This window comes from Pimephales promelas, chromosome 10 (genome assembly GCF_988280905.1).
Source record: "Pimephales promelas chromosome 10, fPimPro1.hap1.1, whole genome shotgun sequence".
NCBI lineage: Eukaryota > Metazoa > Chordata > Actinopteri > Cypriniformes > Leuciscidae > Pimephales > Pimephales promelas.
The window spans coordinates 37,316,438-37,333,978 of record NC_142778.1 but is presented as its reverse complement, the minus strand read 5'-3'; the positions used below and the strand labels follow the sequence as shown (position 1 = coordinate 37,333,978).

Here is a 17,541-nt window from a genome sequence, read left to right as displayed (position 1 = left end):
CTCTGTCTCTCGCTCCAGCATCCCACCGACAGCTGAGTGGCTGAGGCGTAATTGCAGAGAAGTGAGGTCAGCATGAGGCTTTTATCAGAGATTGCACAGCGTTCAGCAACACGAGAAGATGCACTTCACGAAACTCACTCTCTCGGTGCGTCACGGTGGAAGTGTCTCTGGAATCGGCGGGACTGAAGCGCATGTCCTGGAGGAACAAGTAAGTCGATTTATTATTGCAAGACAGCATTATTGCAACATTTTAAACCAATAAATTGTGTCCTAAGTTAGTTTGACAGAGAGACAGACACCATGACAAAAATACTGTCGTTTTAAGTAGCAGTACAGCAATATTGAGACAATTAGAGAAGTGATAGAGAAACATTGAGACATTTAAAGAAGTGATAGAGCGACATTGAGACATTTAAAGTAACAATAAACCAACTTTGAGAGATTAAAAGAAGTGATAGAGCTACATTGAGACATTTAAAGAAGTGATAGAGCAACATTGAGACATTTAAAGAAGTGATAGAGCAACATTGAGACATTTAAAGAAGTGATAGAGCAACATTGAGACATTTAAAGAAGTGATAGAGCAACATTGAGACATTTAAAGAAGTGATAGAGCAACATTGAGACATTTAAAGAAGTGATAGAGCAACATTGAGACATTTAAAGAAGTGATAGAGCAACATTGAGACATTTAAAGAAGTGATAGAGCAACATTGAGACATTTAAAGTAACAATAAACCAACTTTGAGAGATTAAAAGAAGTGATAGAGCTACATTGAGACATTTAAAGAAGTGATAGAGCAACATTGACACATTTAAAGTAACAATAAACCAACTTTGAGAGATTAAGAGAAGTGATAGAGCAACATTGAGACATTTAAAGTAACAACAGACATTTAAAATATAGATTAAGTTACTGAGACATTTAAAAAAAAAGAATAGATACTGTAGATGTTGGGATTTAAATTAGCAACATTTCAAGAAGCGATAGGAAGATATTGAGATGATTCAAGTAGAGATAGCTCCAATGCTGAGACATTTAAAATAGCAGTAGAGGAACACTGAAACATTAATATTTGCAAGTCAGCAACAGTGAGACGTTGAAAGTAGCGATGGAGCGACATTAAGACACTCGTTTTAAAGACAGTGAACATGTAGAATCTGGTTCACATTGAGTGACGACTCGAGTGTGATGAACTGTGATGTATCTTCACCAGGAAAGGACAGTGTGTGATTTATATCATTTGACTGTCATTAACAACAGATGCTAACACACTTTTTCCTCCTCCAGTTCTGAGGAGATTCTGATGCTTCAGGAGGAGGTCAGAGTTCACTACAAAACCCGAGGATTTTACTGGGAAGTTTCAGAGCGGATCTCCAACAGTTTTGCCTTCAGTATGTGGATCAGGAACTCGTTGAGAAACGCAGTATAATGCGCAAATGGACGTTGCAATGGAAACTGCCTGAGTTGCCGTGTGGACAGTGGCTGCATGTCGTGCTGGTCGTCAGCTGTGTGTGTGTGTGTGATGGCGACAGGGTCGTTGGGCAGGCGTCTGTGACTGACTGTTCAAAACACGAACGTCACACCAGGAACTACGACTACATGGAAGGCGGGGACGTTCGAATACGACGCCTCTATAGTCGCACACAGTGGTTTCTGATGATCGACGAGAACGGGAATATTAACGGAACGCAGGATCCCAACAACTGCTACAGTAAGAGCTCATCGATCACTTCTGACGTGTGTGTGATGCGTGTGTGACGCACTTTATGGTTCTGGTGTGTGTCAGGAGCCTCACAGAGGAATTATCACTGGGGCCACATTGAGACATTTAAAGTATCGATAGAGCGACACTGAGACATTTAAAGTATCGATAGAGCGACACTGAGACATTTAAAGTATCGATAGAGCAAGATTGAGACATTTAAAGTATCGATAGAGCGACACTGAGACATTTAAAGTATCGATAGAGTGACACTGAGACATTTAAAGTAACGATAGAGCGACACCGAGACATTTAAAGTATCGATAGAGCGACACTGAGACATTTAAAGTATCGATAGAGTGACACTGAGACATTTAAAGTATCGATAGAGCGACACCGAGACATTTAAAGTAACGATAGAGCGACACCGAGACATTTAAAGTAACGATAGAGCGACACCGAGACATTTATTTAAAGTAACGATAGAGCGACACTGAGACATTTAAAGTAACGATAGAGCGACACTGAGACATTTAAAGTATCGATAGAGCGACACTGAGACATTTATTTAAAGTAACGATAGAGCGACACTGAGACATTTAAAGTAACGATAGAGCGACACTGAGACATTTAAAGTATCGATAGAGCGACACTGAGACATTTAAAGTAACGATAGAGCGACACCGAGACATTTAAAGTAACGATAGAGCGACACTGAGACATTTAAAGTATCGATAGAGCGACACTGAGACATTTAAAGTAACGATAGAGCGACACTGAGACATTTAAAGTATCGATAGAGCGACACTGAGACATTTAAAGTATCGATAGAGCGACACTGAGACATTTAAAGTATCGATAGAGCGAAACTGAGACATTTAAAGTATCGATAGAGCGACACTGAGACATTTAAAGTATCGATAGAGCGACACCGAGACATTTAAAGTATCGATAGAGCGACACTGAGACATTTAAAGTATCGATAGAGCGACACTGAGACATTTAAAGTATCGATAGAGTGACACTGAGACATTTAAAGTATCGATAGAGCGACACTGAGACATTTAAAGTATCGATAGAGCGAAACTGAGACATTTAAAGTATCGATATAGCGACACTGAGACATTTAAAGTATCGATAGAGCGACACCGAGACATTTAAAGTATCGATAGAGCGACACTGAGACATTTAAAGTATCGATAGAGCGACACTGAGACATTTAAAGTATCGATAGAGCGACACCGAGACATTTAAAGTAACGATAGAGCGACACCGAGACATTTAAAGTATCGATAGAGCGACACAGACATTTAAAGTATCGATAGAGCGACACCGAGACATTTAAAGTATCGATAGAGCGACACTGAGACATTTAAAGTAACGATAGAGCGACACTGAGACATTTAAAGTAACGATAGAGCGACACTGAGACATTTAAAGTATCGATAGAGTGACACTGAGACATTTAAAGTAACGATAGAGCGACACCGAGACATTTAAAGTATCGATAGAGCGACACTGAGACATTTAAAGTATCGATAGAGCGACACCGAGACATTTAAAGTATCGATAGAGCGACACTGAGACATTTAAAGTATCGATAGAGCGACACCGAGACATTTAAAGTAACGATAGAGCGACACTGAGACATTTAAAGTAACGATAGAGCGACACTGAGACATTTAAAGTAACGATAGAGCGACACCGAGACATTTAAAGTATCGATAGAGCGACACTGAGACATTTAAAGTATCGATAGAGTGACACTGAGACATTTAAAGTAACGATAGAGCGACACCGAGACATTTAAAGTATCGATAGAGCGACACCGAGACATTTAAAGTATCGATAGAGCGACACTGAGACATTTAAAGTAACGATAGAGCGACACCGAGACATTTAAAGTATCGATAGAGCGACACTGAGACATTTAAAGTAACGATAGAGCGACACCGAGACATTTAAAGTATCGATAGAGCGACACCGAGACATTTAAAGTATCGATAGAGCGACACTGAGACATTTAAAGTATCGATAGAGCGACACTGAGACATTTAAAGTATCGAAAGAGCGACACTGAGACATTTAAAGTAACGATAGAGCGACACTGAGACATTTAAAGTAACGATAGAGCGACACTGAGACATTTAAAGTAACGATAGAGCGACACTGAGACATTTAAAGTAACGATAGAGCGACACTGAGACATTTAAAGTAACGATAGAGCGACACTGAGACATTTAAAGTATCGATAGAGTGACACTGAGACATTTAAAGTAACGATAGAGCGACACCGAGACATTTAAAGTATCGATAGAGCGACACTGAGACATTTATTTAAAGTAACGATAGAGCGACACCGAGACATTTAAAGTATCGATAGAGCGACACTGAGACATTTAAAGTATCGATAGAGCGACACCGAGACATTTAAAGTATCGATAGAGCGACACTGAGACATTTAAAGTATCGATAGAGCGACACCGAGACATTTAAAGTATCGATAAAGCGACACTGAGACATTTAAAGTATCGATAGAGCGACACCGAGACATTTAAAGTAACGATAGAGCGACACCGAGACATTTAAAGTAACGATAGAGCGACACCGAGACATTTAAAGTAACGATAGAGCGACACCGAGACATTTAAAGTAACGATAGAGCGACACTGAGACATTTAAAGTAACGATAGAGCGACACCGAGACATTTAAAGTATCGATAGAGCGACACTGAGACATTTAAAGTATCGATAGAGCGACACCGAGACATTTAAAGTAACGATAGAGCGACACTGAGACATTTAAAGTAACGATAGAGCGACACTGAGACATTTAAAGTAACGATATAGCGACACTGAGACATTTAAAGTAACGATAGAGCGACACCGAGACATTTAAAGTATCGATAGAGCGACACCGAGACATTTAAAGTATCGATAGAGCGACACTGAGACATTTAAAGTAACGATAGAGCGACACCGAGACATTTAAAGTATCGATAGAGCGACACTGAGACATTTAAAGTAACGATAGAGCGACACCGAGACATTTAAAGTATCGATAGAGCGACACCGAGACATTTAAAGTATCGATAGAGCGACACTGAGACATTTAAAGTATCGATAGAGCGACACTGAGACATTTAAAGTATCGAAAGAGCGACACTGAGACATTTAAAGTAACGATAGAGCGACACTGAGACATTTAAAGTAACGATAGAGCGACACTGAGACATTTAAAGTAACGATAGAGCGACACTGAGACATTTAAAGTAACGATAGAGCGACACTGAGACATTTAAAGTAACGATAGAGCGACACTGAGACATTTAAAGTATCGATAGAGTGACACTGAGACATTTAAAGTAACGATAGAGCGACACCGAGACATTTAAAGTATCGATAGAGCGACACTGAGACATTTATTTAAAGTAACGATAGAGCGACACCGAGACATTTAAAGTATCGATAGAGCGACACTGAGACATTTAAAGTATCGATAGAGCGACACCGAGACATTTAAAGTATCGATAGAGCGACACTGAGACATTTAAAGTATCGATAGAGCGACACCGAGACATTTAAAGTATCGATAAAGCGACACTGAGACATTTAAAGTATCGATAGAGCGACACCGAGACATTTAAAGTAACGATAGAGCGACACCGAGACATTTAAAGTAACGATAGAGCGACACCGAGACATTTAAAGTAACGATAGAGCGACACCGAGACATTTAAAGTAACGATAGAGCGACACTGAGACATTTAAAGTAACGATAGAGCGACACCGAGACATTTAAAGTATCGATAGAGCGACACTGAGACATTTAAAGTATCGATAGAGCGACACCGAGACATTTAAAGTAACGATAGAGCGACACTGAGACATTTAAAGTAACGATAGAGCGACACTGAGACATTTAAAGTAACGATATAGCGACACTGAGACATTTAAAGTAACGATAGAGCGACACTGAGACATTTAAAGTAACGATATAGCGACACTGAGACATTTAAAGTAACGATAGAGCGACACCGAGACATTTAAAGTAACGATATAGCGACACTGAGACATTTAAAGTAACGATAGAGCGACACTGAGACATTTAAAGTAACGATATAGCGACACTGAGACATTTAAAGTAACGATAGAGCGACACCGAGACATTTAAAGTAACGATATAGCGACACTGAGACATTTAAAGTAACGATAGAGCGACACTGAGACATTTAAAGTAACGATATAGCGACACTGAGACATTTAAAGTAACGATAGAGCGACACCGAGACATTTAAAGTAACGATATAGCGACACTGAGACATTTAAAGTAACGATAGAGCGACACTGAGACATTTAAAGTAACAATAGAGCGACACTGAGACATTTAAAGTAACGATAGAGCGACACTGAGACATTTAAAGTAACGATAGAGCGACACTGAGACATTTAAAGTATCGATAGAGTGACACTGAGACATTTAAAGTAACGATAGAGCGACACCGAGACATTTAAAGTATCGATAGAGCGACACTGAGACATTTATTTAAAGTAACGATAGAGCGACACCGAGACATTTAAAGTATCGATAGAGCGACACTGAGACATTTAAAGTATCGATAGAGCGACACCGAGACATTTAAAGTATCGATAGAGCGACACTGAGACATTTAAAGTATCGATAGAGCGACACCGAGACATTTAAAGTATCGATAGAGCGACACTGAGACATTTAAAGTATCGATAGAGCGACACTGAGACATTTAAAGTATCGATAGAGCGACACTGAGACATTTAAAGTAACGATAGAGCGACACTGAGACATTTAAAGTAACGATAGAGCGACACCGATACATTTAAAGTATCGATAGAGCGACACTGAGACATTTAAAGTATCGATAGAGTGACACTGAGACATTTAAAGTATCGATAGAGCGACACTGAGACATTTAAAGTATCGATAGAGCGACACTGAGACATTTAAAGTATCGATAGAGCGACACCGAGACATTTAAAGTATCGATAGAGCGACACTGAGACATTTAAAGTATCGATAGAGTGACACTGAGACATTTAAAGTATCGATATAGCGACACTGAGACATTTAAAGTAACGATAGAGCGACACTGAGACATTTAAAGTAACGATAGAGCGACACCGAGACATTTAAAGTATCGATAGAGCGACACTGAGACATTTAAAGTATCGATAGAGCGACACTGAGACATTTAAAGTATCGATAGAGCAACACAGACATTTAAAGTATCGATAGAGTGACACTGAGACATTTAAAGTATCGATAGAGCGACACTGAGACATTTAAAGTATCGATAGAGTGACACTGAGACATTTAAAGTATCGATAGAGCGACACTGAGACATTTAAAGTATCGATAGAGCGACACTGAGACATTTAAAGTATCGATAGAGTGACACTGAGACATTTAAAGTATCGATAGAGCGACACTGAGACATTTAAAGTATCGATAGAGTGACACTGAGACATTTAAAGTATCGATAGAGCGACACCGAGACATTTAAAGTATCGATAGAGCGACACTGAGACATTTAAAGTATCGATAGAGCGACACTGAGACATTTAAAGTATCGATAGAGCAACACAGACATTTAAAGTATCGATAGAGTGACACTGAGACATTTAAAGTATCGATAGAGCGACACTGAGACATTTAAAGTATCGATAGAGCGACACTGAGACATTTAAAGTATCGATAGAGTGACACTGAGACATTTAAAGTAACAATAGAGCGACACTGAGACATTTAAAGTATCGATAGAGCGACACTGATACATTTAAAGTAACGATAGAGCGACACTGAGACATTTAAAGTATCGATAGAGCGACACTGAGACATTTAAAGTAACGATAGAGCGACACCGAGACATTTAAAGTAACGATAGAGCGACACCGAGACATTTAAAGTATCGATAGAGCGACACTGAGACATTTAAAGTAACAATAGAGCGACACCGAGACATTTAAAGTATCGATAGAGCGACACCGAGACATTTAAAGTAACGATAGAGCGACACCGAGACATTTAAAGTATCGATAGAGCGACACTGATACATTTAAAGTAACGATAGAGCGACACTGAGACATTTAAAGTATCGATAGAGCGACACTGAGACATTTAAAGTAACAATAGAGCGACACCGAGACATTTAAAGTATCGATAGAGCGACACTGAGACATTTAAAGTAACGATAGAGCGACACTGAGACATTTAAAGTATCGATAGAGCGACACTGAGACATTTAAAGTATCGATAGAGTGACACTGAGACATTTAAAGTATCGATAGAGCGACACTGAGACATTTAAAGTATCGATAGAGCGACACTGATACATTTAAAGTAACGATAGAGCGACACTGAGACATTTAAAGTATCGATAGAGCGACACTGAGACATTTAAAGTAACAATAGAGCGACACCGAGACATTTAAAGTATCGATAGAGCGACACTGAGACATTTAAAGTAACGATAGAGCGACACTGAGACATTTAAAGTATCGATAGAGCGACACTGAGACATTTAAAGTATCGATAGAGTGACACTGAGACATTTAAAGTATCGATAGAGCGACACCGAGACATTTAAAGTATCGATAGAGTGACACTGAGACATTTAAAGTAACAATAGAGCGACACCGAGACATTTAAAGTATCGATAGAGCGACACTGAGACATTTAAAGTAACGATAGAGCGACACTGAGACATTTAAAGTATCGATAGAGCGACACTGAGACATTTAAAGTATCGATAGAGTGACACTGAGACATTTAAAGTATCGATAGAGCGACACTGAGACATTTAAAGTATCGATAGAGCGACACCGAGACATTTAAAGTATCGATAGAGTGACACTGAGACATTTAAAGTATCGATAGAGCGACACCGAGACATTTAAAGTATCGATAGAGCGACACTGATACATTTAAAGTAACGATAGAGCGACACCGAGACATTTAAAGTATCGATAGAGCGACACTGATACATTTAAAGTAACGATAGAGCAACACAGACATTTAAAGTATCGATAGAGCGACACTGAGACATTTAAAGTAACAATAGAGCGACACCGAGACATTTAAAGTATCGATAGAGCGACACTGAGACATTTAAAGTAACGATAGAGCGACACTGAGACATTTAAAGTAACGATAGAGCGACACCGAGACATTTAAAGTATCGATAGAGCGACACTGATACATTTAAAGTAACGATAGAGCAACACAGACATTTAAAGTATCGATAGAGCGACACTGAGACATTTAAAGTAACAATAGAGCGACACCGAGACATTTAAAGTATCGATAGAGCGACACTGAGACATTTAAAGTAACGATAGAGCGACACTGAGACATTTAAAGTATCGATAGAGCGACACTGAGACATTTAAAGTATCGATAGAGTGACACTGAGACATTTAAAGTATCGATAGAGCGACACCGAGACATTTAAAGTATCGATAGAGCGACACTGATACATTTAAAGTAACGATAGAGCGACACTGAGACATTTAAAGTATCGATAGAGCGACACTGAGACATTTAAAGTAACGATAGAGCGACACTGAGACATTTAAAGTATCGATAGAGCGACACTGAGACATTTAAAGTATCGATAGAGTGACACTGAGACATTTAAAGTATCGATAGAGCGACACTGAGACATTTAAAGTATCGATAGAGCGACACTGAGACATTTAAAGTATCGATAGAGTGACACTGAGACATTTAAAGTATCGATAGAGCGACACTGAGACATTTAAAGTAACAATAGAGCGACACTGAGACATTTAAAGTATCGATAGAGTGACACTGAGACATTTAAAGTAACAATAGAGCGACACTGAGACATTTAAAGTATCGATAGAGCGACACTGAGACATTTAAAGTATCGATAGAGCGACACTGAGACATTTAAAGTATCGATAGAGTGACACCGAGACATTTAAAGTAACGATAGAGCGACACCGAGACATTTAAAGTATCGATAGAGTGACACTGAGACATTTAAAGTATCGATAGAGCGACACTGAGACATTTAAAGTATCGATAGAGTGACACCGAGACATTTAAAGTATCGATAGAGCGACACCGAGACATTTAAAGTATCGATAGAGTGACACTGAGACATTTAAAGTATCGATAGAGCGACACTGAGACATTTAAAGTATCGATAGAGTGACACTGAGACATTTAAAGTATCGATAGAGTGACACTGAGACATTTAAAGTAACGATAGAGCGACACCGAGACATTTAAAGTATCGATAGAGCGACACTGAGACATTTAAAGTATCGATAGAGCGACACCGAGACATTTAAAGTATCGAAACGGCCGGCTCAGTGTCCAGTGATTATCGCCCGGTCGCGTGGCAGAGTGACGAGCGAGTGACAGGCGTAAAGAGAAACAGGTGCGCGTATTTATAGCTCGTTTCCCTTCGTTACAGGATCAGAGCTCAGCAGGGAAGAGCCAGAGCTCAACACAAGTCACTGAAAAACATTTCAATGGAGCGTCAAAAAATGTTTATAAAAAATTGGGGGTAACACTTTATTTTACAGTGTCCTTGTTACATGTTAGATTACGCATAATTGCATGCAACTAACCCTCAAACACATCCTAGTAAGTAGATCTATTTAATTAATATTACTCAATGTACACTGTAACAATGACACCAATGGGTTACACTATTATAAGGTGTCATTGTTACAGTGTAATTATATATTTAAGTACCGAGTAATATTAATGAACTTACAAAAGGGTTAGGGCAGGATTTTTATTTGCATGCATTATGCATCATTTACTGTGGTAATGTAAGGACACTGTAAATAAGATCCTACCAATAATTGAGGAGTCAGAACCAGGACTCAAATTCACACTCGAGGCTTATGTTATGACCATCGATATTAAAATGAATGATTCTGTTTACACCAAACTTGCTCACAGCTGATGTTATACACATATAACTGTTATACACATCAGCTTCAAGCATGTTTGGTTATTAGTTATTTTGTTAGTGTACGAGAAGAAAGTTGGCGTGACACCATGCATCTTTGCTCCAGAGGGAGAATGATTGCGTCAGCTGGCGATGAAAAGAAGAAAAATTGATACAGCCAGATGTGGCCGACAACTGCACGCACTGTAAGACACACACTGTAAGACACACACTGCAAGACACACACTGTAAGACACACACTGCAAGACATGAGTGAGGGAAGGAGAGAAAAGCAGACGCGTTTTGAGGTTGTCAGAGTTGTGTCGTGACAGCAACTTATTATACCATTAGATTTAGAGCTCTCACATGTAAACCTCACACACACACACACACAAACAGAGCTCAAGACCACAAGAGTATAGTGTCCGTTTCTGATTTAAACACGAGCGTAACAAACAGGCCCTTCAGCTGTGAAATATCTGATCTGGAGCTCGGAGAGTTTTAACCCACGGGTGATCCGATCACTGATGCTGAGGTTCAATCTTCAGTTTCTATCTGAAGGAAAGAAATGCTTCCTTTATAGAAATGGATTTTGAAAGGTGAAGAACAAATAAAGTTCATTTTTTTGTGTGGGAATCAACCTTCCACTGTCATATTAGGCGGCATTTAAACCCTAAAAATGACACACATCACTTTTAAATCATAAATTAAATGAATATCTCACATAAAGCCTATTTACTACAGACAAACTCAAAGAGTTCAATGTTATTCAGGTCATTTATTAACTTCTCTGGTGCTTTTCAGTCACTTTACAGCAAAAAATAAAAAATACATTTAAAAAAAAAAGTTTTAATTTTGTTTGTTATTTGCATTTCATCTGAATGATACCGCACTTGAGGACTAAACAAATTCTGGGTGTGATTCAAAAAGGTTTAAAAATAAAATTAAACCTTAACTATTAAAAATCGTCAAACATAACCATAGAGATTTATAATAATAATAGTGTGAGGCCACATTAGCCTTGAAATTGAGTGGTTTAACCCTTTGCTGCTCGTCGTTTAAGGGTCACACACTCGCACTCCTCACGCTCAAAGGTGGCCAAACACCTCACATCGCATTTCTTTTCTGCAGTATGATTTATTTTTGTTGAATAATATGTTTTATTTAATATTTTGGATTTTGAGGGAAAGGTATTAAGTAATATCTATGCAATAATTATGATCTATCCCCCCACACATTTTTTTTACAATACAATTATTTCATATATTCACTTTAAAGAAAAAAAAAAGTGAATATTAAAAAAATGCACTGAAATTTTTTAGGGTACAATCAGCTAAAATGCAAAAAAAAAAAAGACAAACAGCAATGTTTTGAAACATAATTATGAAAAAAATAATAATGTGTGTGTGTGTGTAGAGGATAGATCATAATTATTGCATATATATTACTTAGTACCCTAACATTCCCTCAAAATGCAAAATAATAAATAAAAAATATTATTCAACAAATATACAGTTACACTTTACTTAAAGTCCTTCTGTATTATATATGTATTTTTAATGCAGTGATTATGCCCTTATAATGCATTGTATTGTCAGTTTATTATGACTCTAATTGTAACCAGTTATAATAATAAAAATCTATTCATTGGACACAACTTTACAAGTATAATGCATTAAAACATGACAAATAAGCAATTTCAGAATCGGCAAATATTATAATGGATTTTAACTTTGGTTATAAATAATTATTTATGAAAAGTCTATGAAATGTACAGTCTAAATACCTTATTTTTCATACATTATGGCTTTAAGTAAAGTGTTACGAAATATATTATACCGGGAGAAAGAAAAGTTTGCGTGTGCAAGTGTGTGTGACCCCTAAATTATTTTGTCCATCTAATTTTTTTTTTTTTTTAATAAATAAAAAAAATTCTATGCATTTTATATTTGAAGAGTTCAGATGCAAAAGCCTCTAAATGCCATTTGAAATGTTCTTCTTTAATGATGATTTATGACAAGCTTGTATATTTAAGTTCAGTGATTTCACTTAAATGGGAATGATAATTACCTATTAATTGTTATTTAAGTGAAATTACTGAACTTGAATATACAAGTTTGATAAAAATCATCCTTAAAGAAGAAAATTTCAAATGGCATTTAGAGGCTTTTGCATCTGAACTCTTCATTTACATTTTTTTTTTTTAAATGTCCCCTAAATGAGGAGCGGCAGAGGGTTAAACATCGTCTTTCCAATTCAAATCTTCATTTCATTTTATTTTTATTTAATAGGGACAATGCATGTTAATGAAAGCACAAAATGTAAACAAGCCGGATTATAGCAATATTGCTAATTTACATCCGTAAATCTGTCCCTGAAGAACCCGAAGCGCTCGGGCTGATCCGCTGTCTGTGTTTCAGGTGTCCTGGAGATACGGACGGTTTCTGAGGGAGGCGTGTTGGCCATAAAAGGCCTGAAGAGCCAGTATTATATTTCCATGAGCCGAACCGGAATGTTACAGGGCAAAGTAAAACCCATCCGTCCTGCAAACACATCTTTTACTCTGATTCCAGCTAATGCATTCTCATGCTTTTAAGAGTAAATACAGCAACTTTTACAGCCAATTAAGGTCGTGTCGTACCTGTTCCTCTCTCCTTTCCCCAACAGAAAGACTACAACGACAGCTGCAACTTCAAAGAAGTGTTTTTAGAGAACTACTACACAGCGTACGCTTCTGTCAGAAAGACTCGAGACGGAAAAGAGATGTTCATCGCTCTGTCGAAAAACGGCCGGCCGCTGAAAGGAAAGAAGACGCGGAGAGAGAGCGTCACTTCTCACTTCATCCCTCGCAATTACCGAGAAGACGAGAAGACACTGGCGTGAGGATGCACGCGAGATTACTGTCAGTATGAGGCATGTTTGATCACTGTAAACCCTAGCGCTCACAATAATGAACTGATTTGAGTAGAGCCAACTCAAATTATACAAATTAGTTCCGTCAAATTAACTTTGAGTATTTCGAATTTTCTTTTGAGTTCACAAACTGACACATTTTAAGTAAGAGTTTTACATTTTTATTATCTTGTTATTATTTTAATTTAGATAAACTGGGATGGGATTTCCCAGCATGCTTTATAATGATATTAAAAAGGGAGAGTAAATGCTAAAATTAAGTGTTATATAATGCTTTTTTTTTTAAAAAGTGGGAGATTTTGTAATGTTTATTATGCTATAGTTTAGTATAGTTTCTATTATGGTGGGTTTTTTGGGAGTTTGCCAAAAAGAAATTAAGTTTGTAAAGTGCTGTACTCATTCACCAAGTGCTCCGCTATCATATTGTGTTACCATTTATTGAATTAGTTGGTTAACCCTTATGCTGCATTAGGGACATTTTTGGTCTTTTGCAGTTTAATTTCTTTGACCATTTTGGCTGTTTTAATGCAAATGGTATGAAATTTGGCAAAATTGTGACTTTTTGGATACATGTAAAAAAATGTGATCCCATTTTGCAAAATATGTATAACACACACTGTGTAGATCAAATAGTAACACTCAGCACCATAAAGACCAAAAATGGCCCATTGAAACCCATTAAAACGTTGTTTAAATCTGAGGCTGTCAGTAATACATGAAACATGATTTTTGCACAAACATCCTTTCATTTTGAAGCAAAAGCATTATATTTGCATTATATAGTGTATTCCACCAGATGACGTCACTACATATTTATTCCCTATGGGTGGAAATGCACCTTATTTTAGGCAATAGGCAATGTTTAATAGGTGGCCATTTTTGGTCTCTAACGCGCTAAGTGGGATTTTTTGCAAAGTGGGACTGTGATAATCCAAATCTAAAGTTTTCTCTTTGCATTTAGTTTATTGAAAATAATTGAATTTTTGTGTTTTTTCCTCTTATACAAATCGATAGTTTCGCAAACAAAACTGGTAATTAAAGGGTTAAAATCCTGAAATTGAATACATTTTTGGTAGTTATGATGAGGACTGATGCTGGTTAAAAGATTTAACTTGGTAAAAGTGGAAAATAATAATAATATATAATATTTTAGGCAATGTTTAATATGTGGCCATTTTTGGTCCTTAATGCACTCAACGGTGTTAAAAATCTAATGCAGCACAAGGGTTAAAGCTAGCCAAGTTTACACGACTAAAAATATAAGTTGAGCTTACGTGATAAATTTACTGAAATATTTCAAGTTAAGAGCAATTCAAATGTACGAGTACGAAATAAAAATCTGCAAGTTTTGCTTACTTAAACGTTAAATTTGTCAACTTAAAACATTTTTACAACGTAATCGGGTTTACAGTGCAATAAAACATTCATGCTTTCTTTGCCGAGGAGACGTTGGTGAAACGCCACTGGGTTTATATATGAAAATATTCTGGACTCATGTAAACAACAGCTATAAATACTCATCTGTGTTTTGAGATAAAACTATTTTTATATTTTTTAGAGGGTCTATGTTTCTGTTCACCGCACTTTCCCGACCATTAGAGGCACTAAGGGTGAAAACATCGAATAAACACTGCAGTGCATTTATATGAACGATCAACATTCATCCAGAGGAGTTTTGCTTTTCATTTAGAAACATTCCATTCTTGTATTGTGAAAATCAGTTCCCTCATTTAATTTTTGGCGTTATTTGCTTTCTAAAAAATGACATGTGTGATTGCCTCATTCTAAGAAATCACATGTTTGTCTTCACAATCTTCCATTACTCATTCATAAACAACTTTCCTTTTCATTATTGATCCGCTTTTATATAGAGACACTTTCATTAGTCAAACACATTAAGCTGAAATAGATTTGACAAGCGAGTCTGAGCGTATAATTTCCACACAATCCCTCCGTGTTTTAGTGTGATTGTGTCCATGTGTCGTTGTGTGTTATTTATGATATTTATATATATATGTGTGTGTGTCGCTGGCTCTAAAATAATCAACTGTATTCTGGATCGCTGTGCTGAAAAAACTTGCACGGAGATCGTAAGTTTCTGTTTTGCTGCTAGAATACTAAGTGAAATCTGAGGTTTTGTATGATTATAGATCAATCTCAATAAAATATGTATGTACCTTTCTATGGAGATCTGAGATGTTCACCTTCATCCGCTCAGATGATCAGCTTCACTGCGTTTATCTTATTTCTGGGAGAAAAATAATCAAAAGAAATTAAGTTACAGGACGCTGATCATCACAATGGTGATGTCAAACAAACCACCGTGATCAACAGGGACTTTTTTGTTTATTTCACAGTAAAAATCAGTGTTTTAAATAAGAAAAAACAATAATTTTGACATAATAATTTAATACTGTGACATAAAACAGACAATTTGTTTTAGATAAAATGTCAAAATTCTGATGTTATATCATAATTTCAACTGTTTAATCTCATACTTATGAGTTAGTATTTTAATTTTGTATGTCAAATGTCATAATTTAGACTTTGTTATACAGTATTTATGACTGTAATCCTTCAGATTAAAAAAAAAAAATTGCCTCCTCATAAATTCGACTTATATAATTGTTGTGAATCTCTTTACATTTTTAAGGTTGTAATGATTATTTACAAAAGCATGATTTTTTTCTTCATGCAAAATAATCGTTACTCAGCGATTTCGTATCACGACGCACTCTCACTCACACAGTACAACAAATTACACTCTAATCAATACTTAATTGTCATATAGATTTGCTAAGTCGTGTTTGTGTACATGTTGTTTCTTGTGGATGTATTTTATCTTGATTCTTGACCGATTGGGTTGGTTAGAGAGGCTCGAGATATTGAGCAAAACATGATTCCCGTGAGGTGAACGAGAGACACACACACACTCACACACACCCTCCTCTGACCTAAACACAGTTAAAGTAAGGTGAACACTTCTGCCAAGTCACGCAAAGTTGGTTTTAGAGTATAATTTATAACATGTTCTGAATGTAAACAGACTCTCACGGGCCTCACACTGAAAATGACATCATTGATTTATCAAACAAAAGGGTCGCTTCGGATCCATCTGGACCTTTACAATCAGTGAGTTTCATTAGAATTATGGAAAAAGTCCTAATCATTTGTCCTGTATCTCTTTGATAAAGTGTCTCGGATTCATCTGGCCTTTGTTTGTTAGTTTGTTGGTCGAAAGCCTTCAGCACATAACATGAGTTCAGCATGTCTGAGTCCAAATAAAATCAAAGACTGAGCGATTCTGGCAGCGTAATCTGTGGACACGTCGATTGAGTTTTATCAAAGCTTTGAATCTGAGCTAAGACCTGATCCAGTCTAAAACAACACAGAGATTGAACACACATGGGCCGATCTCTCCAGACTGTGACCGGCTCACTACTCAACATCGAAAGAATATTCTGCCAAAACAAAAATGAAGCCTATTTTTAGGATCATTGCATTAAGCGGTCTGATAATAATGCAGATGAAGAAAATGTATTCCACTTCACTTGATTATACATACCAGTATTAACATTTTATTGAATTGTTTGTGATTTAAAATGTAAAAAAACAAATGTGATTTCCTATTTTTGGTTGAAGGATCAGAGCGGTTTCTCCTCCAGAGGGCGCCGACTGCCCTTTCTGCACAGGTTTGCTTATTTAAATCATTATCAAGGACGAGTCTCTGAGGTCATCGCTAGAACATGCGTTAATTTCATAATTTCATCTTTTACTACCAAAATTTCATATTTTTCCTTCATGCCTTAAAATATCTTGAATGCAACTCGACACCCTTGCCTTATTTAGTAAACTCAAACCATATTTTTGAGGCTGTCTTTGGTTCACTGCAGTTTTAAGCAGAAAATACTCAGCAATGCTGTCCACTTATGAACGCACACATGGTGTGTGTTAAA

General features: G+C 37.0%; 2 protein-coding genes across 9 annotated transcripts in view; one reads left to right on the top strand and one right to left on the bottom strand.

Annotated features, from left to right (window-relative positions):
* The window catches only part of LOC120487839 (uncharacterized), a 43,080-nt gene that overhangs the window by 11,323 nt on the left and 14,216 nt on the right, over positions 1-17,541 (bottom strand). For 5 of the 8 annotated variants that reach the window (XR_016145416.1, XR_016145418.1, XR_016145417.1 and 2 more), the window contains 2 exons: positions 15,763-15,833; positions 63-196 (listed from right to left, as the gene is read on the bottom strand). Coding sequence is in view for 2 of the 8 variants with exons in the window: in XM_089116570.1 (XP_088972696.1) it covers positions 15,800-15,833 (34 nt within the window). In the remaining 6 variants the exon portion in view is untranslated. Of the gene's footprint in view, positions 1-62; positions 197-15,762; positions 15,834-17,541 lie in introns of those variants that run through there. The other 3 variants (XR_016145420.1, XR_016145421.1, XR_016145419.1) reach the window with 1 other exon arrangement.
* Positions 86-16,045, top strand: fgf7 (fibroblast growth factor 7). The gene is made up of 4 exons (XM_039684181.2): positions 86-208; positions 1,292-1,715; positions 13,093-13,199; positions 13,340-16,045. The coding sequence occupies exons 2-4, from the start codon at positions 1,433-1,435 to the stop codon at positions 13,553-13,555; spliced, it is 606 nt and encodes a 201-aa protein (XP_039540115.1). The 5' UTR covers positions 86-208; positions 1,292-1,432; the 3' UTR covers positions 13,556-16,045.